This window comes from Dama dama, chromosome 21, assembly GCF_033118175.1.
Source record: "Dama dama isolate Ldn47 chromosome 21, ASM3311817v1, whole genome shotgun sequence".
NCBI lineage: Eukaryota > Metazoa > Chordata > Mammalia > Artiodactyla > Cervidae > Dama > Dama dama.
The window spans coordinates 26,112,322-26,139,421 of NC_083701.1; the positions used below are offsets into that span (position 1 = coordinate 26,112,322).

At 42.9% G+C, this 27,100-nt stretch overlaps 1 protein-coding gene across 4 annotated transcripts in view; it reads right to left on the reverse strand.

Moving 5' to 3' along the window:
- The window catches only part of CA8 (carbonic anhydrase 8), an 85,166-nt gene that overhangs the window by 21,157 nt on the left and 36,909 nt on the right, over positions 1-27,100 (reverse strand). For all 4 annotated transcript variants that reach the window (XM_061123359.1, XM_061123361.1, XM_061123360.1 and 1 more), the window contains exons 4-7: positions 12,931-13,026; positions 7,813-7,875; positions 6,283-6,331; positions 5,174-5,286 (exon numbers count right to left, since the gene is read on the reverse strand). In XM_061123359.1, coding sequence (XP_060979342.1) covers positions 5,174-5,286; positions 6,283-6,331; positions 7,813-7,875; positions 12,931-13,026 — 321 coding nt within the window. The remainder of the gene's footprint in view (positions 1-5,173; positions 5,287-6,282; positions 6,332-7,812; positions 7,876-12,930; positions 13,027-27,100) is intronic.

A 27,100-nucleotide genomic window follows, 5' to 3' on the forward strand; every position in this document is an offset into this window, starting at 1 on the left:
GACACGTCCTCACCCGTGAAGGTAGAAAGCTGAGCAGCCACTGTTCTCTAAACTGGGTGGCACGACCGTTGGTCTAAGACGTTCATTCCAACCTTCGCTGACGTCTGACCTTGATGATTCACTCAAAGTTCAGCTTTAAAACTGCTTTCTTCATGAGAGTAGTTAATAGGCTAATTTCTAAGGTCTGAAGTTTGGCACACATTACTTTTAGTAGTTCCTGGGGTCCTACGCACATTTTGTAATAGACTTGTTTTGATTTACATCTTATGTGTCATCATGTTAAAAGAGAAAACTAACACATAAAAGTCTCATCTTATTTTCCTTTATCATCAGGAAATTCATAATAATACATGAATTGCTGTTGTTGTTTACTAAGTCATGTCCGACTCTTTGCAACCCCATGGACTATAGCCCACCAGGTTCCTCTGTCCATGGGATTCTCCAGGTAAGAATACTGGAGTGGGTTGCCATTTTTCTCCAGAGGATCTTCCCAACCCAGGGATTGAACCCACGTCTCCTGCATTGGCAGGCCAGTGACAATAGTTAACAGATCACTTTTTAAAATGTTTTAAATTACACTTATCCAAATCCATTCAATTGTGTGGGTTTCTTCCCATAGCATAGTCTGCTAACCAGAACAACACGAAAAGTTAACCAACCAATCAGGGGCTCCCAGTCCCAGACACCAGGATTCTAGTGCTCAGGAAGATGTAAATGGTTCACGATGGGCTCAACTGTCAGTACTACACTATACGCACCGACTCCTTCTCCTGGACTAGCAAGCAGAGGATGGAACCCGCATCTCCTGCATTGGCAGGTAGATTCTTTAAGGCTGAGCCACCAGGGAAGCCCATAACACCCAGCTACTTAGTTACACATGTTACCCCTATAAGAGGACACACTATATCTTCAATACAAAGTTTTGTTTCTCAATACAATCAGCTTAGTAGCCATAGCCATCCACCTGCCATTTGCTATTCCTTTTGTTATTTTCTGTATCAATCCTCTCTCTCTCTGCCTCTGTATCTATGTTTCTGGGCTCCTCTTCAAGTGCAACAAGGTGAGGCTCCTCAATTCTTGGTCTTGATTCTAGAATCACACCTTTGCCCTTTAGTTCCTCTCATTTTTACTGCCCTCTCTGGACCTTCTCTATTTTGGACTCTGCTTTCTCTGGAACTATATGAGCAGCAACAGTGAAACATTCAAATCAAGGACAGACTGATTCATTTTCTCCTAAGATTACAATTTTTTTCCCCTAAATCACTCTAAATTGCAATTTAATGTCCATGTGAGTGTGTGTGTGTCCACTTCCACACTCCTGCTCTCTGAACAGATGTTGCAATGCAACTCTTCACTAACAGCACCTACCTCTTCTTTTCTTGAAAAGCTAACTGGAAAGCTATCCATTTACAAGAGCAGTTGAAATTATTCCTTCAAATACACATTCCTTTGCCTTTGACTCCCTTTGAGGAAGACACATTTTATTTCCCAGTAATTGAGGAGCACGACTTAGTGAGTTAGGGTTAGACTTTATCACTGGCCTCCCTCAGGGGGGTGGTACAAAGCAAGGCTCCCTTTGAAGCCTGCAAGACCAAAAGGCATGAGGCGTTGTCTCTGGGTTGTTGCATAATTTACTGGATGACGTGGAAGTAAATCATCACATTATAGACTATTGGTTAACATCCCCAATACTGTACTAGCGAGAGAATCCTATGTGGAATTCTAAGTGGAATTGAGAATTTTCTGTGGCTCAGCCAGGTTCATTCAAACTGACTTTCAACAAATAGACATTTATTGTGGTTATAGAGGAAAACGTCATTTTTCATTAAAGATTTGACTTACTTTTAGAAAATTGCCCCTAAACTGCTAAACAAATGTGACTGCAGACCGTAAGCTGCTTCTGCTTCCTCTGCCAATCTGACCCCTCCCCTGTGACTAACGCAGTTGAAACTCTTATCCTGGGTCCCTTTCAGCTCAATGCTCTACAGAAACATCTCACTTCAGTTAATGATTCAGTTAACTGGCAATGATAGTCCCTGTTCATGAATCTTTTCTTGCATGATGGCAACTCTGAAAAGAGATGATGGCTTTCTCCATGGCAAACTGGCTGGATGGGCTGGGGTGTGGACCTACAGCAGCCAGAGCAGCATAAAGGAAGGGATGGTGGAGGAAGGATACTGGAGATCATAAGCCAAAGCTCAGCAACAGAGAAGCACCAAGATCCACCAGTGAACACACCGGGGCATGAAACAAGAGTCAAGGGTGAAGACTTCCCTGGCTGCGGATAAGAATCTGCCTGCCAATGCAGGGGACACGGGCTTTATCCCTGGTCCGGGAAGATCCCATATGCCGAGAGGCAACTAAGTCCATGAGCCACAACTACGGTTCCTCAGCTCTAGAGTCCAAGAACCAGAACTACTGGCTTCTTCTCCACATGCAGTAACTTCTGAAACCGTGCGCCCTGCAGCCTGTGCTCTGCAACAAAAGATGCCATTGCAATGAGAAGCCCTTGCACCACAACTAGAGAAAGCCCATGTATAGCAACAAAGACCCATCACAGACAAGGAAATTAACTTTTAAAAAAAGAGTGAAGAGTGAGAAGTGAGCAGTGGCTCCCCGGACATGTGTTTACAAGGCGTGGTTACGTAAGTTTCCTACAGAGGAAAGAGTTCTGTTCCAAGAGCACGTTGGTAAGTCCAGTTTGTTTGTAAGTTCTACAAAGTTAGCCCAGGGACCCAGCTAATACAACTGGCTATATAGTACTGCTCTAATAGGTTTATAATACTTTTCACAGAAATGATATATAAACAAACACAAAAAAGAAAAAAGTTTTAACTTAACAGTACAGTACCTTGAAAAGTACTGTAGCATAGCACAACTGCTGGCATACAGGGGCACATTCGCATCTTGAAAGTTCACAACTTAAAGCTTCGTATGTAGGGGACTTACTGTATTTTCTACCTGGATGAGCTGCACGCATCTCATTTAGAGTCTCTGTAGCATTTGTCACTGTTCACTTCCCTTCTCCACAACTTGGAAATCCTCTCTCCTGTCCCGGATCCCAGGACATCACTCCCTCCTGGCTGTCCCCAAGGCCCGTGGGCAAAGCCCCTGACTCCCTGTCTCCTCCGCCTGCACTGAGGTTTTGCACTCAGCTGGGCTATCTTGTCTCTTTCTCAACTTGAGCTGAACAGACCATCAAATCCATTTCTTTTTCCTGGGCACAAAGCTAGAATTCACTTTTCAGCTTCCCCTACAACCAGGTGTGGCCATGTGCTGCGTTCCTGCCAATAGAATGGAAGCATAAATGGTGTTCTCCATTTCTCAGTCTAGTCTTTAGAAAGCAGTCTCCCTTCAGGCCCTCCCCCACGCTTTCCCCTCCTGCTCACTATATGCCCACACCTAAGAGAAGAGAGGTATTAAAGATGGCAGAGTGTCCTGCAACCCCTTTCCCTGAGTGACTACACAGAGAAAAGCCTTGACTGTGAAGCAAAAATACATCTGTTGGATTTTATGAGTGTAAAAAAAAATAAATTCTTACTGTGATAAGTCATTGAAAATTTTTTAAGATTTTTGTGATGTGAACCATTTTTAAAATCTTTATTGAATCTATTATAATATTGCTTCTGTTTTATGCTTTGGTTTTTTGGGCCCTGAAACATGTGGGGTCTTAGCTCTACAATCAGGGAAAGAACCCATACCCCCTGCATTGGAAGGCAAAGTCCCGACCACTGGACCACCAGGGAAGTCCCCAGTCACAGAAGTTTTGGGGTATATTTGTTACAGCAGCTACCATCTGCTGTTAAATTCCATCTATATCTCATTAGTCCAAACCTCTATTCTTAACATTCAACTCAAATTTCTAATTTTTTCCCTCTCCTTTAATAGACTAACTCCTAATATTTTTCAGGAGTTATTCCCTGAACCTTCCAGTCTGAACTGGGTTTTGGTCCTATATGTTTTCAGAGCTCCTTACTTATGACACAACATAGTTGCCTGTAAGAACATCTGCCTCCTCAACTCCACAGTGAACTTTTTAAGAATAAACACTGTGTTTTAATCTCTGAATCCTCCATGTCTGGTTGGCACTCAGGAATAGTTTCTCATAAGAAAAAAAAGAAATGACTGAATAGATAAAGGAATTGGGATTTGTCGTATTAAAAACAGGATGGCCCAAAGGTGGTGTGATCAAAGTTTCTAAAATAATGAAACAATGAAGATGCTGAATGGGTATCTTTTAAAATTAATCCTCAGAAAAAGAGAAATAAGAAGAAACTGTTCAAAGCTGAAAGAGGTGTTTTAAAGATTTAAGGACAAACAAAAGGAAGCTTTTCTGAATAGTGAGTAAACTTGAACTTGTTATAAAATATAAGAGGTATAATAAAAGTTTATAAAGAATTTCTATAGGAAACTCGGTTTATTTATTTAGCATATTGCCTAAGTCTTTTGAGATTGATCATTAATAACATTGTCTTCTTAGCATTAACAAATATCATGGGCTACACTGATACTGGAGTTAGTATCAAATATTATAATACTGATAACATCAAAATCAACGTTTAAACACATTGTAGTGACCTTGCATCCTGCCCCACCGGTAACATCCCAGTGACAATCCACCTTGGCACCTCACACACTGCATTAGCATCTAGAGCACCTATGCTGCACCCAAGGTGGGAGACAGCAGACCAAAAGTGGGCTAGAGAACAATCCAGAACTTCACAGGGCATTCTTTCTAGGTCCCCCACCCGCTCCATACAGAATTTTCCTGTATAAGCCAAGAAAGAGCTGTTACAAAGCCCAAGTGTGACTTACAGAAATAACCAGTGTTCTCACCTCACCTCCAAGAGCTTTCTCCTCTCCAATACCTGAGAAATCCCACATGAAGCAGTAAGTAGACTAATGAACAGTTCGGGTATTTCACTGACTTCTATTTACTCTATAAAAACTGACTTTTAAAGTACAGATGGTAAATGGGAGCTGGGGTTTGTTCATCCTTGACCTTTCAACTGCTTTCACTGGCTCAAGACATTTAACTTTATCTGAAGAGATGTGACCAATCTAATTGAGCCGAAAGGAGCAAGAACATGAAACAGACATTTCCCTTTTACAGACAGAAAATTTACCCTTTAATGCAAAACTTCGTCCTGGAAGGTTAAAGCCCTCCTCTCACCTGTAGCTGGGATATCGTCAGAGGGTATCGGAATAATATCCAGGTCACACCTTCACTGCAGGGCGGGATGGTGAGAGAGCCTTCATAGACCCAGTAATCACGCAGCAAGGGGTCTGTGCCATGGCAAGGACCAGTCACGGAAAGACGAGTTAAAGAAAAATAATTTGGAAGAGTCCAACAATCATTTTCAAAATTACAAACTGTCCAGACAACATGTCTCAGACAGATGTCATTTTTAAACTGGAGTCTCACATATATATTTTTAAATTAATCATATGAAGAAAACAATCAGTAGAGAACATGCTGCTGCTGCTGCCAAGTCACTTCAGTCGTGTCTGACGCTGTGCGACCCCATAGACGGCAGCCCACCAGGCTCCCCCGTCCCTGGGATTCTCCAGGCAAGAACACTGGAGTGGGTTGCCATTTCCTTCTCCAATGCTTGAAAGTGAAAAGTGAAAGTGAAGTTGCTCAGTCATGTCCAACTCTTCACGACCCCATGAACTGCAGTCTACCAGGCTCCTCTGTCTAAGGGATTTTCCAGGAAAGAGTACTGGAGTGAGTTGCCATTGCCTTCTCCGATAGAGAACATGATGTATCCTCTATTATTTATAGTGATTTTGTATCAATGAATTCCTACACATATTTAAATATGGTTATATAAACTAGATATATAAACACTTGATATACTATACCAGATGTGTGTGTGTATGTTTGTGTGTGCTAAATTGTGTCCAACTCTTTGTGACCTCATGGACTGTAGCCCACCAGGCTCCTCTGTCCATGGAACTCTCCAGGCAAGAACACTGGAGTGGGTTGCCATGCCCTCCTCCAGGGGATCTTCCCACTCAAGGATCAAACCCTCACCCCCTGCACTGCAGGTGGATTCTTTACTATCTGAGCCACCAGGGAAGCTCAGTGGTAAAATGTTTATTATCTCAAAAAATTTACTCCCAAGTTTACAACAATCTGAAACTGGTAACAACTACAAAGAATATTAATTATAAAGAAAGCTTATTAACTCGTAAGATACAGTTGTGTTTATTCTGAGAAAAACAATGCAGTCACAGCCACAGTTAAAATTCACCCGATGCAACCAAATAAATGCTTACCTGGTAATAAAGTGTTAGGATTAAAGCAGGGTATTGTTTTGGACTTCCCCTGAAAAAAAGAAAATAATGAACCCCATGTTAACACAAAATTTTAGAATAAGAACATTTATAAGCACTAAAAATAGAGGTTGAAGTTTTTTCTTATTGGCCACACTGCACATGTGGGATCTTACTTCCCTGACCAGGGATCAAACCCATGCCCCTTGCAATGGAAGCGTGGATCCTTAAATCACTGAACCCACCATGGAAAGCCCTGAAGTCTTTTCTGAATGCCAGACCCCATAGGTTTGTGGGTGTGCCAATCTGTCTTCTCACTGGAGTGACAGGGCTTGGTTCCAACAAGACGTTCCTGCTCTGAGTCTGTAGCTATTTCACGGTGGCCACAGCTCAGGAATTTCCCCATAATCCCTGGTGTGGAACTTAAAATTGTCCAGTGTCTGTCTGCCCCACGTCACTGCCCTTCCTGCTCCTGGCGTAGAATTGTGGGCCTTGACCCAGGGATTCTTTAGAAACAACTTTCCTGCTGAAACTCGGCTCTCAGTGTCTAACCTCTTGGCGGCACAGGATGTACGGGCTCAGTTGCCTAGTCGTGTCGACTCTCTGCGACCCCATAGACTCCAGAATACTGGAGTGCATCACCATTTCCTTCAGATTTTCCTGACCCAGGATCGAACCTGGGTCTCCTGTGTCTCCTGTCCTGCAGGCGGACTCTTTACCTGCTGAGCCACTCGGGCAAATCAACCTAAGTCACCTTCTCTGGGAGGTATCATCTTATGATTTATGTGAGCTTCTGTTGCTTTTCTTCTCACACAAATACTCTGAAGTGTGGTTGCCACAATTTTTATTTCTTTCATTTATACCACCTTCCTATATCCAGAGGGCAGAAAGAGGTACTCAGGAGGCCTGGGTTGCTCCAATCCTACACAATCCCCCCCCCCAAAAAGTCCTGTCTTCAAACCTGGCCCTTGGCTGCCTCCTGGGAGATCATCTCTGAGTCCTTGGAATAAGCCGCCTGATAAGAGTGGCTCTGTGAGCCTGAGGCCTTGGACAGGCTGTACCAGTTGGACCAGATAAGTTTATCCCAACAAAGTAATTTATGGTAGAAGCCTGGTTTTGCTCAGGATGGGGGTGGGAGGCTTGGAGTCAGCACAGCTGAGGTCAGTCCCCGAGGCACTGCCCAGGCATAACTGACCCCCGATAAAATCCCTGGACACCAAGGCTCGGGTAAACTTTCCAGGCTGGTAACGCTTCACAAGTGCTGTGACATCACTGCTGGGAAAATCAGGTGTGCTCCCAGGCAACTCCACTGGGAGGGGACGTCTGAGAGTTTGTGCCTGGTTTCTCCAGGACTGCGACCCATCCACCTTTTCACTGTGCTGACTTTTGACCTGTATCCTTCCAGGGGAATAAACCACAACTAGGAGACTAACAGCTTGTCTGAGTCCTTTTAGGGAATCCCCAAGCCTGAGAACAGACATGAAAGGCTCTTACATAACCAGTATTTTTATTTTCTTTTAGAGAATGACTTACCTTGTACTGAATATCCTGGAGGATTTCAGTCACAGCCTTCAGACCCACGTGCTCTTTTCCGATCTGCAATGTATAAAGTATAAATCATAGCTACTAAGCATTATAAGTAAAATAACCAACTGAAGAGAAGTTCAAGTTCACCTGAAAGTCCTTCTTGGGACTACAAGACTTACTTCTTAATAAATAGGTCAACTAAAGACAATTAAAGTACAAGAAAGTATTAGATATGTTCCTGGGCATTTCCAAGAATCTATTTTAAATTCACCTTGCTAGGTATAGATTTTACCCACTGTGCTACATATTTATATTTATATACTTATAAATATATTTATGTTTATATATATATAATCACATGACACTGTAATATAAAAGTTTCGAGGATATTTCTGAATTAGAATTTTTCACACACACCCAAAGCCTTCTATTTTTACTTTTAGCATTTCTAGATCATTACTACAAAGACTGTATTCATGTTGAAAAACTTTTATTAACTTCAAAAAATAAGTATGTGATTTCATACGCTAAAGTCACTGAAATCAAGACACTTATTGATTATCATTGGACATAACTCTATAATCACCTATTTATTCTTAAATAAATAAGAATGTGCTGTTTGTAACTTTCTATTTTAAAGCAGTACATATCATTACATATTTTCAGTGCCTAAAATGTCCCAAGGAATTTGAGACTTTAAAAAGAATATGATGTGAAGTATTCTTGATTCTAACTTTAAAAATTATAAGCATAATCTCATTTCTACTTTTCAGTCAAGTTTTAACAGTTTCTGTCCATGCTAATGAAAGGCAGTCACAACAGAGACCATTTATAGCCTCAGATAAACAATCCTTGTTATGGTTTGCTTTTTCTCTTGCACATACATTTTTGGAGAATGATCCACAAGGACCTACAACAGCTGTCACCATGCTCACATGCCCTGTTTCTCTCCATTGTGAACCAACTTGGAAAAACACTAGGTCAAAGGGGATCAAAGGAAAGAGGTGTGACAGGAAACTTATACAACCTAAGACAGGCCAATCAGTTCCAAACAATCAAGATTATATTTTCCAAGTGTTTGCAATTTCTGAGATAGGCTCTAGAAATAGAAAATGGATTCTCTTAAGTTAGTGTGTGTGTGTGTGTGTGTGTGTGTGTGTATCTTAGGCAAAATGTACTCCTTGGTGTCAAAGCGTGGACCTGTAGGCAGACGCCTGCACCCCACCTTCAGAGAAAAACAGACTCCTTTGTTGTATTGGTGGCTCAGACAGTAAAGAATCTGCCTGCGCTGTGGCAGACCCGGGTTCAATCCCAGATCAGGGAGATCACCCAGAGAAGGAAATGCCTACCCACTCTAGCACTCTTGCCTGGAAAATTCCATGGACAGAGGAGCCTGGCAGGCTACAGTCCACGGGGTCACAAGGAGTCAGACATGACTGAGCAACTAACACTCCCACTTTCTGTTGTACTGGTTTAAGCAGAATATAGTATTTGGACGCTTACACCCACAGGTGGGCTCTGTCGTCACTTCATGCATCTCTGATCAGAGCATAATTCTTTGAACAGCCCACATCTGAACACTGTGAGGCCACACAGTTTAGTGGCCCAGGAACAAGGTCACTTACGTCGGATGCTGGGTTCTGACCTTGACTCACTGTTCAGTCTTGAGCAAGTTTACCTAACCTCTCTGTCCTTCAGCTTTCTCCTCTATACAGCAGGGAGGATTAAAAGTGATAGAGTTGAAAATAAGACTCAGTCAAACAAAAACCTTAGAATAGGGCACGGTGCATCGAAACTCAGTGACTATCACCCAGATCACTCTTACTCAGAATGCTACACAGCATCAAATACAGCTCTATTACTGCCTCTTTCTATCTACAAAGGCTCTATACTTCGTGGACATAACTATATTTTGCAACCAACTCCAGCTATCGCTCTATCTCGTTCCTTCCTTTCTTTGTCAAAGTCCTGTCTGAAGAGGTTACAGCCACCAAAAAGAAAACACGGATGATGCTCTGCACAGCCCAGTCCCTAAAATCCTACAACAGTTTGTGCGTGACAACGCAACCTGGGGCCAAGAGTCCACCCGCCACCAGGTAACTTCTGACCTCTGCCCTTCACCATCTTTCACCACCGCCCAGAATGCTAGCCCTCTGGTCAGTTTCCTCTCCGAGAACCTCAGCCCTGCAAAGCCCTGAATTTTTCAACTTCTACAGCTAATCCCCTTACTTCCCACCACACCCTCTGGAATGGGATAATGCCACATCCTTGACAAGCTCCCTGCCACCTCCTGGATCTGCTCAAGGTCTTCATTCCAAGGCTTTTGAGTGGACACTGTGCAGCCTCCCTCAAAGATGAGATTAAGAGCCCTGGCCAGTGCCTGGCTGTTACCTTCTGATGGGTCTTCTATTCCACAAGCCCAAGGCCAGCCCCCTCCGAGTGGACCGCCTTCCTCCCATGCTATCCTGCTCAACTATCACTCACTGATCCACTCATCACAACCAATGGTCGTTCCCTCCTGCGGTCACCCCAGAGGACTTCAGCATCCCTGGGTGTGACCTATGCCCTCCCTGGCCTCTTTCTTGACCCCTCGTCCATGTCCCTCAGCTCCATCCCATCTCTGTCAACCAATCCTGAGAATGTATCTTGGATTTGTTTTCACTCTGACACCCACAACTCCACAGACCATCCCCTCTGACGGTAACTGCCCACCCATCCATCCTCTCCTCTCTTCTTTCTCTTCCTATTCACTGATCACAAGGAGTCAAGTCCTGGGGTCCCTCTTGACTCCGTCTCTTTCCTTTCCTGCCTACCCTGAAAGACATCTCTCCATCTTCTAGTCCCTCTGCCCTCCTAAATCATCTGCTCTGCAACCTATCGATGCAACAATTAATTTGCTAGAATTCTCTGCTCCTCGCGGTGGATGGAGAGACTAGCCCACTGTCCGCTGTCCTAGACTGTCTGTGATGTCCAATCTCAAGAGGGTCTCCCACCCTGATGGTCAAGTCTGTTGTCATTCACCTCCTGAGCTATTTCAAAACTCAGTCCCACACCCACATTTCCTCTGCTCTATAAATAATTTTGCTGCGCATGTCTGGGAGATAATACAGGTCATCAGGCATGAACTCCCCTAATTTCCTGTCTTTCTTCACCTAAAAGTGCTTGCTGTTGGTGCCCACCCTTTCCTGCTAGCCCTCTGTTTTGGAGAAAGGGTGGGGCCCCTCCTGTCCGGGATCAGTGCATCCACATAAACTCTCAACCGACACCCCCTGCTTCCTCTGGGGCTCTTCTACATCGATCATCTCCTTTCCTGCAGTATTTTCAAACTATATCTGCACTAGCTTTTAATATATATATATAATTATTTATTTGGCTACACTGGGTCTTAGTTGGGATAGGAAAGATCTTCGATCTTTGCTGTGACATGAGGGATCTTTTTTTTTGTTTTCGGGAAGCAAACTCTCAACTGCAGCCTGCAGTATCCAGTTGCCCAACCTGGGATCAAACTCGGGCCCCCTGCACTGGGAGGGCAGAGTCTTAGTCACTGGAGCACCAGGGAAGTCCTGCACTCGCTCTTTTTGCTCAGAATAAAAACACAGGCCCATCTTGGATCTCAAAATGAAACAAATTGAACCTCGCTGTGCACGTCACCGCTAGTTATCACCCCTTCTGTCTTTGAGTCAAGTTTCTTGAAAGGGAAGTCCATCCTCACGGCCTGGACACGCTCCTCTCCGCTTTCCCAGCCTCTGGTCCTAAGTGCAAGGCCCTGGATGTGGTCCTTTCCTCTCTGCCTCAGCTGACACTCAGGATCAGCCCTTCTTTCCTCCATGAACATCTGTGCTCAGTTTTTGTGATATTGCTCTTTCTTGAGAAAGGCATCGTCACATAGATAATCTGGATCTTCCTTCATGCCCTGCATTGGCAGGAGGATTCTTTACCCCTGAGCCACCTGGGAACCCCCTCCAGGGTCTCTTTCATCTCTAAATCTTTTATTGCATCAAGATGATGATACAACAAAGTTTAAAAGAGTCACCTGACAGATGAAATTAAAATCTTACCTTTGAAAGCATATGGTCCAATTTGTACATTTTACTGTAAGCGTGTTAGATGCTCAGTTGTGTCCAACTCTTTGCAACCCCAAGGACTATAGCCCACCAGGCTCCTCTGTCCATGGGATTCTCCAGGCAAGAATACTGGAGCGGGTTGTCATTCCCTCTTCCAGGGATATATTTCGCTCAATGCATATAATATTCTTTGCCCACCACAGAGCTCAAATCTAAACTTTATATCCACCAAGGTCTTTACCAGTCTTATTTCATCAGTGTTTTTCTACAAGGCACTTCCAATCATCTTAGAAGGAAAATTACTCATAACAAGTAGCTAAAGGAATCTACTGCATGATTATACTATTGACTTTTCTTAGATTTTGCAGTGAGGCAGGGTGCAAAAACATTTCCTGAAATTCTTTTTCATTAATAAAATGAATTCTGCCTTTAGGAGACATTTTCTAATTCATTTCTCCAATGACTCTGAATGCCATTCTGAAGAAAATTTCTGATAACACAGTGAACCATTTTCTACCAGTGAATATGGCTGAACTTGATCCACAGAGACCACATTTTTTTTTAAAATTTCATTTCTTTATTTTTGGCTGTACTGGGTCTCTGTTGCTACACACAAGCTTTCTCTAGTTGCTCTGAGTAGGGGCTACCCTCAAGTTGTGGTCCCCAGGCCTCTCATTGTCGTGGCTTCTCTTATAGAGCACAGGCTATAAGGCCCTTGGGCTTCAGCAGTTGCAGCACATGGGCTCAACAGTTGCTGTTCCCAGGCCCTAGAGCACATGCTCAATAGTTGAGGCACATGGGCTTAGTTGGACCAAGGCATATGTGATCTTCCAGGACCAGGGATTGACCTGTGTCTCCTGCATTGGGAAGCAGATGCTTTACCACTGAGCTACCAGGGAAGCCCCAAGTTTTCTATTTTTAAACTATCAATGTTCTCTGTATAAGCACTTAATGTCCCTTCTAAGTAGTAAAACTGAGAGAGAACAAAAAACCTTCTGCAAAATGAATTAGAAAGAAGCATCTCTGAACCATGTAATAATCTTAGCAGGAGACCGTTTACCTGGACAAACAAAGCGATGATAGCGATTCCATGGGGCTTCCCCACAGCCTCATCAATGCTGCCAAACAAGGTGGAGTTCCAGTGGATCAGGTGGAGCTGGACAAGCAAAGACAGACAGGCAACCTCGTTACTAAAGGTACTTCTGTTCAGGAGAACAAAGATACATCAACTTCGCCTTGACCCTATCCACGCGGCATGGTATGCAACAAGAGTATCACAGATAGGGACAAGGAGATGACTGGTGAATCCAGGTTCTCTGTGTGAATTCCTTCCTTCTTATTTCTCAACAGAAGCAGGGCTCGGTGCCTCTCAAGTTCTGCTTCTGTCCTGATCAGGAGCACATCTGAGGGGTCTTGCAGATTTCAAATTGATTTCGTTGCGTTCCTTAGATGACATCCCCTCTGGCTCTCACTGAAATGAAACTCCAGATCTGGTCACAAACATGAGAACTCATTGAAAGGATGAGTACCTATATAACTCCAGTACTGTGTCACCCACCATCTCCATCAAGAATGACAGTCTCACATTCTGTAAATTAGTTCAACTTTCTAAGTACATGTAGAGATAGCATTCTATGAAAAGCACTACATCTTTTTTAAAGCATGGTAGAGTAATGAATGCCAATGTGGAGCTCTTTTTTAAAAAGGCCATTTCCTGCACTGCAGATAAAATTTTATCGGTGAAGGAATGACAAATAATACTCTAGAGGACTCTCTCACTCTTAGCCCTAGAGAGCTCGGTGGTTTTCAAGTTTATCTAGAATACGCACTTGCTTCTACAGGGTTGATAAAACACTCGCAAGAAGCCAAATTCAATTCCCTGGCTAAAATCAAATGGCCGCTGAGGTTCTCAGTATAACAGTAGTTAGGTAAACCTTCTGCCGAGAATACTAATCATCGCTTTACATTTTAATCAAGTTATAATTACTTACCTCCTGAAAACACTGCTTCATTTAAGAATTAATCCAAAAAGACACACTAAAATTCAAACACCTTGTCCTTTTAGCATCCATATTAAAATATGAAGGAAAATTATCAAGGAAGATCGCTGTAAGTTTGAAGCTTCTCTTGCTGAGTTTTCCCAACTAGAATTCAAAATTATAAAGCTGACCACTAGAGGGAAGTAATGAAGCTCTCTGTCTATAATATTATAGAAATGGTAACCCAGAACAAGACTCTCGGGAGTTTCTTGGACTGCAAGATCAAACCAGTCAATCTTTTTTTTTTTTTTTCCATTTATTTTTATTAGTTGGAGGCTAATTACTTTACAATATTGTAGTGGTTTTTGCCATATATTGACATGAATCAGCCATGGATTTACATGTGTTCCCCATCCCGATTGCCCCTCCCACCTCACTCCCCATCCCATCCCTCTGGGTCATCCCAGTGCACCAGCCCCGAGCACTTGTCTCATGCATCCAACCTGGACTGGCGATCTGTTTCACACTTGATAATATACATGTTTTGATGCTGTTCTCTCAGATCATCCCACCCTCACCTTCTCCCATAGAGTCCAAAAATCTTTCTGTACATCTGTGTCTCTTTTTCTGTCTTGCATATTGGGTTGTCGTTACCATCCTTCTAAATTCCATATATATGCATTAGTATACTGTATTGGTGTTTATCTTTCTGGCTTACTTCACTCTGTATAATGGGCTCCCGTTTTATTCATCTCATTAGAACTGATTCAAATGAATTCTTTTTAATGGCTGAGTAATATTTCATGATGTATACGTACCATAGCTTCCTTATCCATTCATCTGCTGATGGGCATCTAGGTTGCTTCCATGTCCTGGCTATTATAAACAGTGCTGCGATGAACATTGGGGTGCATGTGTCTCTTTCAGATCTGGTTTCTTGGTGTGTATGCCCAGGAGTGGGATTGCTGGGTCATATGGCAGTTCTATTTCCAGTTTTTTAAGGAATCTCCACACTGTTCTCCATAGCGGCTGTACTAGTTTGCATTCCCACCAACAGTGTAAGAGGGTTCCCTTTTCTCCACACCCTCTCCAGCATTTATTGCTTGTAGACTTTTGGATAGCAGCCATCCTGACTGGCGTGTAATGGTACCTCATTGAGGTTTTGATTTGCATTTCTCTGATAATGAGTGATGTTGCGCATCTTTTCATGTGTTTATTAGCCATCTGTATGTCTTCTTTAGAGAAATGTCTGTTTAGATCTTTGGCCCATTTTTTTGATTGGGTCATTTATTTTTCTGGAATTGAGCTGTAGGAGTTGCTTGTATATTTTTGAGATTAATCCTTTGTCTGTTTCTTCATTTGCTATTATTTTCTCCCATTCTGAAGGCTGTCTTTTCACCTTGCTTATAGGTTCCTTTGTTGTGCAAAAGCTTTTAAGTTTCATTAGGTCCCATTTGTTTATTTTTGCTTTTATTTCCAATATTCTGGGAGGTGCAAACCAGTCAATCTAAAAGGAAATCAACCCTGACTATTGATTGGAAGGACTGATGCTGAAGCTTAAGCTCCAATATTTTGTCCACTTGATGTGAAGAGTCCACTCATTGGAAAAGACCCTGATGTTGGCAAAGATTGAAGGCAACAGGAGAAGGCAGCGGCGGAGGATGAGATGGTTAGAGAGCATCATGGACTCAATGGACATGAATCTGAGCAAACTCTGGGAGATAATGGAGGACACAGGAGAAAGATGTGCTGCAGTCCATGGGGTCAGAAAGAGTCAGACACGATTTGGTGACTGAACAACAACGAAAACAACAACCCAGGACAAGTTAAGCTATGCAGAGCTCTCATTAACTTGGCTATTGTTGTTCAGTCGCTCAGTCATGTCTGACTCTCTACAACCCCATGGACTGCAGCATGCCAGGCTTCCCTGTCCTTCACCACCTCCCAGAGCTTGCTCAAACTCATGTCCATCGAGTCTGTGATGCCATCCAACCAACTCATCCTCTGTTGTCCCCTTCTCCTCCCAACTTCAATCTTCCTCAGCATCAGGGTTTTTCCTAATGAGTCAGCTCTTCACAACAGGTGGCCAAAGTATAGCAGCTTCAGCTTTACCATCAGTCCTTTCAATGAACACTCAGGACTGATCTCCTTTAGGATGGACTGGTTGGATCTCCTTGCAGTCCAAGGGACTCTCAAGAGTCTTTTCCATCACCACAGTTCAAAAGCATCAGCTCTTCAGCACTCAGCCTTCTTTACTGTCCAACTCTCACATCCATACATGACCACTGGAAAAATCATAGCTTTCACTAGACAGACCTCTGTTGGCAAAGTAATGTCTCTGCTTTTTAATATGCTGTCTATGTTGGTCATAACTTTTCTTCCAAGGAGAAAGTGTCTTTTAATTTCACGGCTGCAATCACATCTGCAGTGATTTTGGAGCCCAAGAAAATAAAGTCTGTCACTGTTTCCACTGTTTCCCTATCTATTTGCCATGAAGTGATAGGACAAGATGCCATGATCTTAGTTTTTTGAATGCTGAATTTTAAGCCAACTTTTTCACTCTTCTCTTTCACCTTCATCAGGAGGCTCTTTGGTTCTTTTTCACTTTCTGCCATAAGGGTGATGTCATCTGCCTATCTGAGGTTATTGATATTTCTCCCAGCAATCTTGATTCCAGCATGTGCTTCATCCAGCCTGGCATTTCACATGATACTCTGCATAGAAGTTAATAAGTAGGGTGACAATATACAGTTTTGACATACTCCTTTTCCTATTTGGAACCAGCCTGTTGACCCATGTCCGGTTCTAACTATTGCTTCTTGATCTGCATATGGGTTTCTCAGGAGGTAGGTGAGATGGTCTGGTATACCCATAACTTTAAGAATTTTCCACAGTTTGTTGTGATCCACACAGTCGAAGGCTTTAGCGTAGTCAATGAAGTAGATGTTTTTTCTGGAATTCTCTCGCTTTTTCTATGATACAATGGATGTTGGCAATTTGATCTCTGGTTCTTCTGCCTTTTCTAAATCCAGCTTGAACATATGGAAGTTCTCGGCTCACATACTATTGAAGCCTAGCTTGAAGAATTTTGAGCATTACTTTGCTAGCATGTGAAATGAATGCAACTGTGTGGTAGTTTGAACATTCTTTAGCACTGCCTTTCTTTGGGATTGGAATGAAAATACCCTTTCCAGTCCTGTGGCCACTGCTGAGTTTTTCAAATTTGCTGGCATATTGAGTGAAGCACTTTAACAGCATCATCTTTTAGGATTTGAAATAACTCAGCTGGAATTCCATCACCTCCACTAGTTTTGTTCATAGTGATGCCTCCCAAGGCCCACTTGACTTTGCACTCCATGATGTCTGGCTCTAGGTGAGTGATCACACAGTTGTGGTTGTCTGGGTCATTAAGATCTTTTTTGTATAGTTCTTCTGTGTATTCTTGCCACCTCTTCTTAATACCTTCTGCTTCTGTTAGGTCCATACTGTTTCTATCCTTTATTGTACCCATCTTTGCATGAAATGCTCCCTTGGTATCTGTAATTTTCTTGAAGAGATCTCTAGTCTTTCTCATTCTATTGTTTTCCTCTATTTCTTTGCATTGAACTTGGACTGCCCAGTAATGTCAAGGTGCTGCCTTTAAGAAAGCAATGTTCTATAACTCTTCAATTAATAATGAAAGACAGACCAATTTAATCTTTCCATTTCTGGCTGCAACTGTAGCTTTGGCGTCCCAGTGGTACAGATAAGTGTACAGTGGAATAGATAAGAACTGTTTGCCGTAATTAAAACCAACAAGAAAAAAAGGCCAAGGTTGAAATCTATCTTGATTTCGCAAATTACAAAGTTCAAATAAACGATTTTCTTACTTCTCATAGCAACAGTAAGGAGTATTTTTTTCTGAAACAAACCAGAAATGCATGTTTTGAGGTTGGCTGCTTTCAGTCTTTTTGTTTTCATTTTTGTTTCTTTGCCACTCCTCCTAATTCAGTAACATCCCATCACTCACACCTGCTTTTCCAAAACTACTTCTTATGTGTTTTTGTTTAAAAAATGCAGAGTCCCCACTCCTTGATTGTGTGCTGCTCATGGTGATTTCGTTTCAAAGAGTATGGTGCAGGATACCAGGCAGTGGAGAAACGTGGGCAATGGCACCTGGGCCAGGTGATCAGACAATGGAGAAACATGGTCAATGCGACCTCGGTCAGGTGACCAGGCCAACATAAGCAGTCATCAGACATGCTGATACAGGCAGCCTGGACATGATATGATGAACACAACATTTTACACCTCTATGCTCTTCCTCCCAGTAAGCCATAACTCCACTGTAACCATGAAGAAAACACCAGACAAATCTTAACAGAGGGATACTCTACAAAATATCTGACCAGTACGTCTCAAAACTGTCAAGGTTATCAAAGACAAAGAAAGCCTGAGAAAATGTCACAGCCAAGAGGAATCCAGGGAAACAGGAGAATTAAATGTAATGTGGTGTTACAGATGAGGTCTTGGAACAGAAAAGGGACTGTAGGTGAAAACAAATAAACAATAAAATAAGGACTTAGCGTATCAAGAGTGGACAACTAATTACAGCCAATGTACCATACTAAGATGTTAAAAACACGGGAAACTGGGGCTAGGTTAGATGTGAATTTTCCATGCTCAGGCTCAGTCACTCAGTCATGTGCCCAACTCTTTGCAACCCCATGGCCTGTAGCCTACCAGACTCCTCTGTCCATAGGATTTCCCAAGCAAGAATGCTGGAGTGGGTTGCCATTTGTTTCTCCAGGGGATCTTCCCGACCCAAGGATTGAACCTCCATCTCTTTTGTCTCCTGCACTGGCACTCTAGCGCCACCTGGGAAGCCCAATTTTATAGACTTTTCTGTACTATTTTCATAATTTTCCTGTAAATCTAAACCTGATCTTAAAAAAATACAATCTATTATAGAAAGAAAGAGGGAATTTCCTATCCGTTCAGTGGTTAGAACTCCACACTTTCAACTGCCAAGGGCTGGGCTCAATCCCTGGTCAGGGAACTAAGATACTGCAAGCTGCAGAGTACAGAAAAAAGGGAAGAAAGAAAGAAGGAAGAGAAAGAAAGAAAAGAAAAATTAAGGAAAATGCCAGCACTTCCACCAACCCAAGCTAAAAAGGATGACAGAAGACTGCTATAACCTTCATGTGACTAGTAAAATAACAGAGAATGAAAACAGCAAGACAATCTCTACCACCTGGTTTTCATCCTACTGTCTGGATCTTAAATAATTACTGGAGAAGTGATAGCAGTCAAGGAGGAAAAGAGAGTCTTCCCTCACAGTCCACAAGGAACCCAAGCTTTATTAACAAAGCTCTGGTCTGGTACTTATGAGAAACGCCCTTCTCTTGTTTAGTTGCTCAGCCATGTCTGATTCTTTGTGACTCCATGGGCTGTAGCCCGCCAGGCTCCTCTGTCCATGGGACTTTCCAGGCAAGAATACTGGAGTAGGTTACCATTCCCTTCTCCGGAGTATCTTCCCAACCCAGGGTTTGAACCAGCGTCTCCTGCATTGGCAGGTGGACTCTTTACAGCTTTGCCTCATTTAGACCAAACAAAACATCATCAGAGATCCCCTTTCCACAAAATTAGAAGGTAGTTAATGCAAGTGTCAGGAAAATTTCCAGCACATTCTGCAAATCCAGATATAACTATTACTGGTGACTTAAATGCTCAGTCCTCATCCATCACACACTCTACATTTTTGCTTCAGCTTCAGCATCAGTCCTTCCAGTGAGTATTCAGGGTTGGTAAGTATTCATCTTATATTCTGCCTTATATTAGTGTTGGTTCAGTTTCACAGAGCAAAGTCACTGTGCTTCAGTGCCTGTGATGAACTGAGAGCACTTTGGGGGTAATGGGACTGGAAAGTTAGAGGGCTTCAGATAGCACAGAGGTTTAAAGGTTAATCAAAACTGTGCTTTGGGAAATGTTAAAGCAATATATTATTGCAGTGAATATGATTATTACTTATGCTGCTTAGAACCAAACTCCCCCACACTGACATCTTTCCTTCAAAGGTCTTCCTAGCAGAATAGGGATGAATGGAAGTATTTGGCATGGGATGTGGGAAGATAAGCCAGGTTAGTTCAGTTCAGTTCAGTTGCTCAGTCATGTCTGACTCTTTGTGACCCCATGAACCTCAGCACGCCAGGCCTCCCCGTCTATCACCAACTCCCGGAGTCCACCCAAACCCATGTCCATCGAGTTGATGATGCCATCCAACCATCTCATCCTCTGTCGTCCCCTTCTCCTCCTGCCCTCAATCTTTTCCAGCATCAGGGTCTTTTCCAATGAGTCAGCTCTTTGTATCAGGCGGCCAGAGTATTGGAGTTTCAGCTTCAGCATCTGTCCTTCCAATGAACATCCAGGATTGATCTCCTTTAGGATGGACTGGTTGGATCTCCTTGCAGTCCAAGGGACTCTCAAGAGTCTTCTCCAACATCACAGTTCAAAAGCATCAATTCTTCGGCACTCAACTTTCTGTATAGTCCAACTCTCACATCCATACATGACCACTGGAAAAACCATAGCCTTGACTAGACAGACCTTTGCTGGCAAAGTAATGTCTCTGCTTTTTAATATGCTGTCTAGGTTGGTCATAACTTTCCTTCCAAGGAGTAAGTGTCTTTTAATTTCATGGCTGCAATCACCATTTGCAGTGATTTTGGAGCCCACAAAAATAAAGTCTGACACTGGTTCCACTGTTTCCCATCTATTTTCCATGAAGTGATGGGACCAGATGCCATGATCTTAGTTTTCTGAATGCTGAGCTTTAAGCCAACTTTTTCCCTTTCCTCTTTCACTTTCATCAAGAGGCTTTGTAGTTTCTCTTCACTTTCTGCCATAAGGGTGGTGTCATCTGCATATATGAGGTTATTGATATTTCTCCTGGCAATCTTGATTCCAGCTTGTGCTTCTTCCAGCCCAGTATTTCTCATGATGTACTCTGCATACGAGTTAAATAAGCAGGGTGACAATATACAGCCTTGGCGTACTCCTTTTCCTATTTGGAAGCAGTCTGTTGTTCCATGTCCAGTTCTAACTGTTGCTTCCTGACCTGCATACAGGTTTCTCAAGAGGCAGGTCAGGTGGTCTGGTATTCCCATCTCTTTCAGAATTTTCCACAGTTTCTTGTGATCCACATAGTCAAAGGCTTTGGCACAGTCAATAAAGCAGAAATAGATGTTTTTCTGGAACTCTCTTGCTTTTTCAATGATCCATCAGATGTTGGCAATTTGATCTCTGGTTCCTCTGCCTTTTCTAAAACCAGCTTGAACATCTGGAAGCTCACAGTTCACGTATTGCTGAAGCCTGGCTTGGAGAATTTTAAGCATTACTTTACTAGCGTGTAAGATGAGTGCAATTGTGCAGTAGTTTGAGCATTCTTTGGCATTTAGCTACAACAAAAGTTCTAACAGAAAATTATTCTAAGGGTGCATCCTTTGTGCTAAGTCACTTCAGTTGTGTCTGACTCTTTGTGACCCCATGGACTGTAGCCAGCCAGGGTCCTCTGCCCATGGGATTCTCCAGGCAAGAATACTGGAGTGGGTTGCCATGCCTCCTCCAGGGGATCTTCCCAACCCAGGCACTGAACCCACATCTCTTATGCCTCCTGCATTGCTGCTCTTTTACCACTAGGATCACCTGGGAAGCCCATTCTAAGGATATCTGATGGTTAACTTTGTGTGACACCATGGCTATGGTGCCCAGTTTTTTGGTCAGGCACCAGTCTAGATGTAGCTATGAAGGTATTCAATATTTTTAGATGTGATAAGGTTTAAATCAGTCGACTGAGGGACTTCCCTGGTGGTCAAGTGGTTAAGAACTCGCCTTCCAATGCAGGGACACAGGTCTGATCCCTGGGCGCAGAACTAAGATCCCATATGCAACTAAACTCATGCTCCACAACTAGAGGCCCACATGCTGCAACTGGAGAAAGCCCACATGCCTCAAGGAAGACCCAGCACAGCCAAAAAAAAAGACAAACAAAGACCCATTGTTATTCTCTCCGCATCATGACCCTCATTCCTTCCTATTTAAAAAATCTGACCTAGGATAAAAACTGTAAAGCATCGTCTAACTGTTTTAGAGGAACTCTCTGCTCTTCTGCTAAAGGGCTCACAAATTCCAATTTCCTGCATTGATGATGCCACTAGGCCATTAGAATGTGCGAAACGTTCATCTTAATGTACTTAACTCACAGTGATGGATAAATTTGTCCAAAGTTATGAAACTGTGACAGGCCATAGCCTTATCATCATTTATTTGTCACTGAGAAAAATAAGTTTGAAGAGTTCGTGGCAGCCTAACAGAAAGCTATCTTCAAGATAAACGAGGTTTATTATTAACATAAATAACACGCCAGCATTAAAGTACAGAAGAGTGAATCATGAGACATGGAAAAAGCCGTAAAAACTGAAAAGGCAATTATGACTCACATGTTCCTCTCCTGGCCCTGTATTCATACAGGTTCATGTCTTCTACCTTCAAACGCTTGATGCACTTTTCCTCTCCAATGACTCCCCGTCTCCTCAAGCTGAGCATTTCCAAAACTGACATCCAGTCCCTGTTGCTGTTTCTGCCATTGAGCTCCCAATGCTTGGGGACCTCTACTGTTTTATCTTCAACTCACCAGGGCTCTCCTGATCCCTAATGCAAATGCATTTCAATGCTCAACCGGTATAGTCAAATAAATAAACGAAAATATTTTAAGTGACTTAAAAAAAAAAAAGTTCAACCAATCTCTGACAACACTCTCATCATATTTCTCTGTTCAAAATCTCTAATTTCCTCATTTCCTACCCATGAAAGTGTAAGTGTGAAAGTGTTAGTCATTCAGTTGTGTCTGACTCTTTGTGACTCCATGGACTGTAGCCAGCCAGGGTCCTCTGTCCATGAGATTCTCCAGGCAAGAAAACTAGAGTGGGTTGCCATTTTTTTCTCCAGGGGATCTTCCCAACCCATGGATTGAACCCAGGTCTCCTGTATCACAGGCAAATGTTTTATGATCTGAGCTACCAGGGAAGCCTACCCATACAGGACTTAAATTTCTCTAACCCCATCCTTCCCCATCTTATTATAACTATTCTCCAAGTATTCAAATCAAGTGTGACTTCTGATCTCTCATGACACCCTCCCCATTCCCCTTCTGTTCCGCTCACTTGGAATGCTGGCCTCACTGTCCTGCCACTTACCCAGAGTCTGCTCCCACTCCCTGACAGGTATCTGGTAGACACAGAGATCAGAGATAGGGATGATGGAGATGAAGACAAATATGAATCACCAGATACAAAGGAGACGGGAAAAATGGAGCTTCTACCCTAAACCACTGCCCCAAAGAAGGATGAGTCTAGTTTCAGGGAAGAACTGAAAGTTATATCTTTAGTCAAACTGGTTCCCATCAACTTCCCTTGGTGGTCCAGCGGCTAAGATTCCACACTCCCAATGGAGGGTGCCCAGGTTCAATCCCTTGTCAGAGAACTAGATCCCACATGCCACAATGAAGACCTGGCACAGCTAAATAAATAAATATAAGTATTTTAAAATTTTGGAATTTTAATAAAGAAAGAAGACGAAGTGAAATGTCTGAGTAACAAAATGAGAGCTTTGAATAACTGAAAACAGCAAAGAAAGCACCTCCTCTCTCTAGAGCCACTCCTAATTATACGGTGCAGTCATCCATCTATAGATAAATTGAGATTTAGTGTATATTATTTTCAGGTGTGGTGGCACTTAAGATGTCATTGTCAATATATTACAGTGTTATTATTCAGAGAAGGACATTCAAGGTGTAGACACAGTAGCAACAAAGCACGTAAAGCAAGAAATGGAAAATAATTTATTTGAAATTCTATCTCTGTCACCTACTTGTTATGTTTGCCTAAACTTAATTATATACTTTCTGATATCATTAAAAGAGAAATAGGAGGCTATGGTGGAACATTTCAGAACAACTTCATCTATTAATATATTAATACCAAAAGCTATTTATATGTTCTTAGGGTTCAGAATCCTCAGTCTGAAATGGCACTCATAAATCAACTATACCTCAATTTTTTTAATGTTAAAAAAAGAAAAGCACTAGTTCCATGCAATTTATGAAAAGATTTTTTCCAAAGCAGAATGATTTCCTCTTTGAATGCTTATCTCCTTTTGTTTACTCTGATTTGGCTGCCCTCTTAGGAGCAGGGCATTGTAGTGTGGTTGTTGTCGCTCTTCAGTTGCTAAGTTGTGTCTGACCCCTCTCAACCCCATGGGCTGCAGCACGCCAGTCTTCCCTGTCCTCCACCATCTCCAGGAGTTGGTTCAAACTCAAGTCCAGTGAGTCCGTGATGCCATCCAACAATTTCATCCTCTATCACCTCCTTCTCCTCCTGCCTTCAATCCTTCCCAGCATCAGGGTCTTTTCCAATGAGTCAGTTCTTCAAAAAACGTGGTCAAAGTAGTGGAGCTTCAGCTTCAGGGATAGTCCTTCCAATGAATATTGAGGGTTGATTTCCTTTAGAATTGACTGGTATGATCTCCTTGCAGTCCAAGGGACTCTCAAGAGTCTTCTCCAACATCACAATTTGAAAGTATCAATTCTTCGGTGCTCCGCCTTCTTTATAGTCCAACTCTCATATCTGTACATGACTACTGGAAAAACTATAGCTTTGAGTGGTTATGACTCTTTTCGTCCCAAAAAAGAAGCTGACTTTAGACAATTCACTGTGAAAGGTTGGGAAAGACTCACTGGAGCAGTCATGCGAATCAAAGAAAAAAAATATCATTTTGAAATATTTTATATTTAATGTAAGATCAGAAGCAATTAACATGATTCATTGACATTGGTTTCTTGGTTTTCCAAGAAATATCCTCTGTCTTATTTGCGAGTTATGGCTGTAATTAAGCTGCTGTGACTTAAATTCTCTGCATTTCATGTGTCATTCTATAAAGCAAAAAATGTAAAGAGACCATGTCAAAAGGTCTTGGCATTATAGAATGTAAGTCATGTAGAGACTGCATCTGTCATCCGAGGCCCTCTGCTCCCAAATGAGAACCACATTTGACAACAGAGCTCTGAAATAACCATGGCATTCATTAAAACATTTACTGAGCACCAGTAACATCAAGGGTTTTCATGTGCTCTGTTTTCAACATTGGAAATACAAAGACCTCAAATAGTTTTATAAAAGAAGCCAGGGTGTGAATAAATAAAACTATGAAATTGACAGCTCATCAGAAGAAAATGATGAGCAGAAAAGGTGCCTGTGCCCCGTAAGTGACAGAGAATGCTCTGAGGATATGTATTTACTTAATGGGCTTCCCAGGGGGCTCAGTGGTAAAGAATCCACCTGCCAATGCAGGAGCTGCAAGATGCTTGGGTTTGATCCCTAAGTCAGGAAGATCCCATGGAGAAGGAAATGGCAACCCACTCCAGTATTCCTGCCTGGGAAATCCCATGGACAGAAGAGTCTGGCAGGCCACAGTCCATGGGGTCTCAAAGAGTCAGACACGATTTAGCAACTAAACAACAACAGTTTATTTAATGAGCACCGGTGCTATCTGCTCTGCCAGGCACCTTCCTTACAAACATCACCTTGCTCAGCCCCCAAGAGCATCTCCATCATTGTTGTTGTTGTTCAGTCACTCAGTTGTGTCTGACCCCTTGCAACCCCATGGACTGCAGCACGCCAGGCTTCCCCTGTCCTTCACCATCTCCCAGAGCTTGCTCAAACTCATGTCCACTGAGTCGGTGATTCCATCCAACCATCTCGTCCTCTGTCATCCCCTTTCCCAGCATCAGAGTCTTTCCCAGTGAATCAGTTTTTCACATCAGGTGGCCAAAGTAATGAAGCTTCAGCTCCAGCATCAGTCCTTCCAATGAATATTCAGCGTGGATTTCCTTTAGGATGGACTGGTTGGATCTCCTTGCAGTCCAAGGGACTCTCAAGAGTCTTCTCCAACACCACAGTTCGAAAGCATCAATTCTTTGGTGCTCAGCATTCTTTATGGTCCAACTCTCACATTCATACATGACTACTGGAAAAACCATAGCTTTAACTATACTGACCTTTGTCGGCAAAGCAATGTCTCTGCTTTTTATCTCCACCATGGCAGATGCTATGACTGCTGCCAACACCACACTTTAATGAGAAGGGAATGGAGGCACAGTGGAGGCAATACCCTGCCCAGGGTTGCACATCTGACAAGTGACAGAGTCAGAGCCTGGCCCAAGGGGTTTGGTTCCACCACCTATATGCCAGCTCTTTCCTCCAAAGAGAAGACTGATCAGAGTGGAACTCACAGCATGATTATTCACAAGATACATGGAGGAACTACAAACAATATTCTCTGTAGAGACAAGAAAAACCAGGGAGGAAGAATGGAGGGTGCACTACCCAGGAAACAGCTAGAATCCAGCCAGACTGTGCCCAATGCCAAGGGCACAAAGTGCCAAGTGCACACTTGATATGAATGAACATGCTTTCTCACTGTGAGCTCCTGCAAAAGTTACCTGAGCCCTGGGGTCTCAGCTGTAAAAGAAGGATCAGACCACCTCACTTGTAAAGCCATTATAGGGACAAGGGACCTCATTTGGAAAGTTGCTGGTGAGTATCAGGTAGGTGCTGGTGAGAGCCAATTGAGGGGGGAGAAGCAGGAGGTGCCAGTGGAAAGGTGGGCAGGGCTGGTCTTTGAAAACGAAGATGTGTTTATCTACCTTCCGTTTGGTTATTTCCTCATGTTGCCTGAACTCACTATTTGCTTTATTAAGGTTTAACGAAAATTAATAATGCTTTATAGAAAAGCAGGTCACCAAAGTCAGTCAGCAATTCAAAGGCTTCCAGGAAGCAGGCTGATAAATGGGGAAAAGATGGAATGGAGCAGGGAGGAGGGAGCTGTGAAAAAACAGAAACTCGGCGTCCTGTCCAAAGGTGCTTAAATTCCCAAATTTCAAAACCATGGCACCAGGGGGGCTTCAGTCCTACATCCAGCCCCAAAGGCCACTGGTCTGCAACCCCTCGTGAACACCATTAATATTCAAACAGCAAAGTCTCCTGCCTGGAAGTGAAAAGTAAACCATCTGAAAGGAACCGTCTCTCCTTCCTGCCAGGGCCCCCTGCCTGCCTCCCCATCTCTCTCCATCCCCCTCCTCCACCCTGTCTCCTTCCTCCGGACTCATGGCCTAGTCAACATCTGCCTCTGCTCCGTGCTTCCCCGCCCCCTCCATGT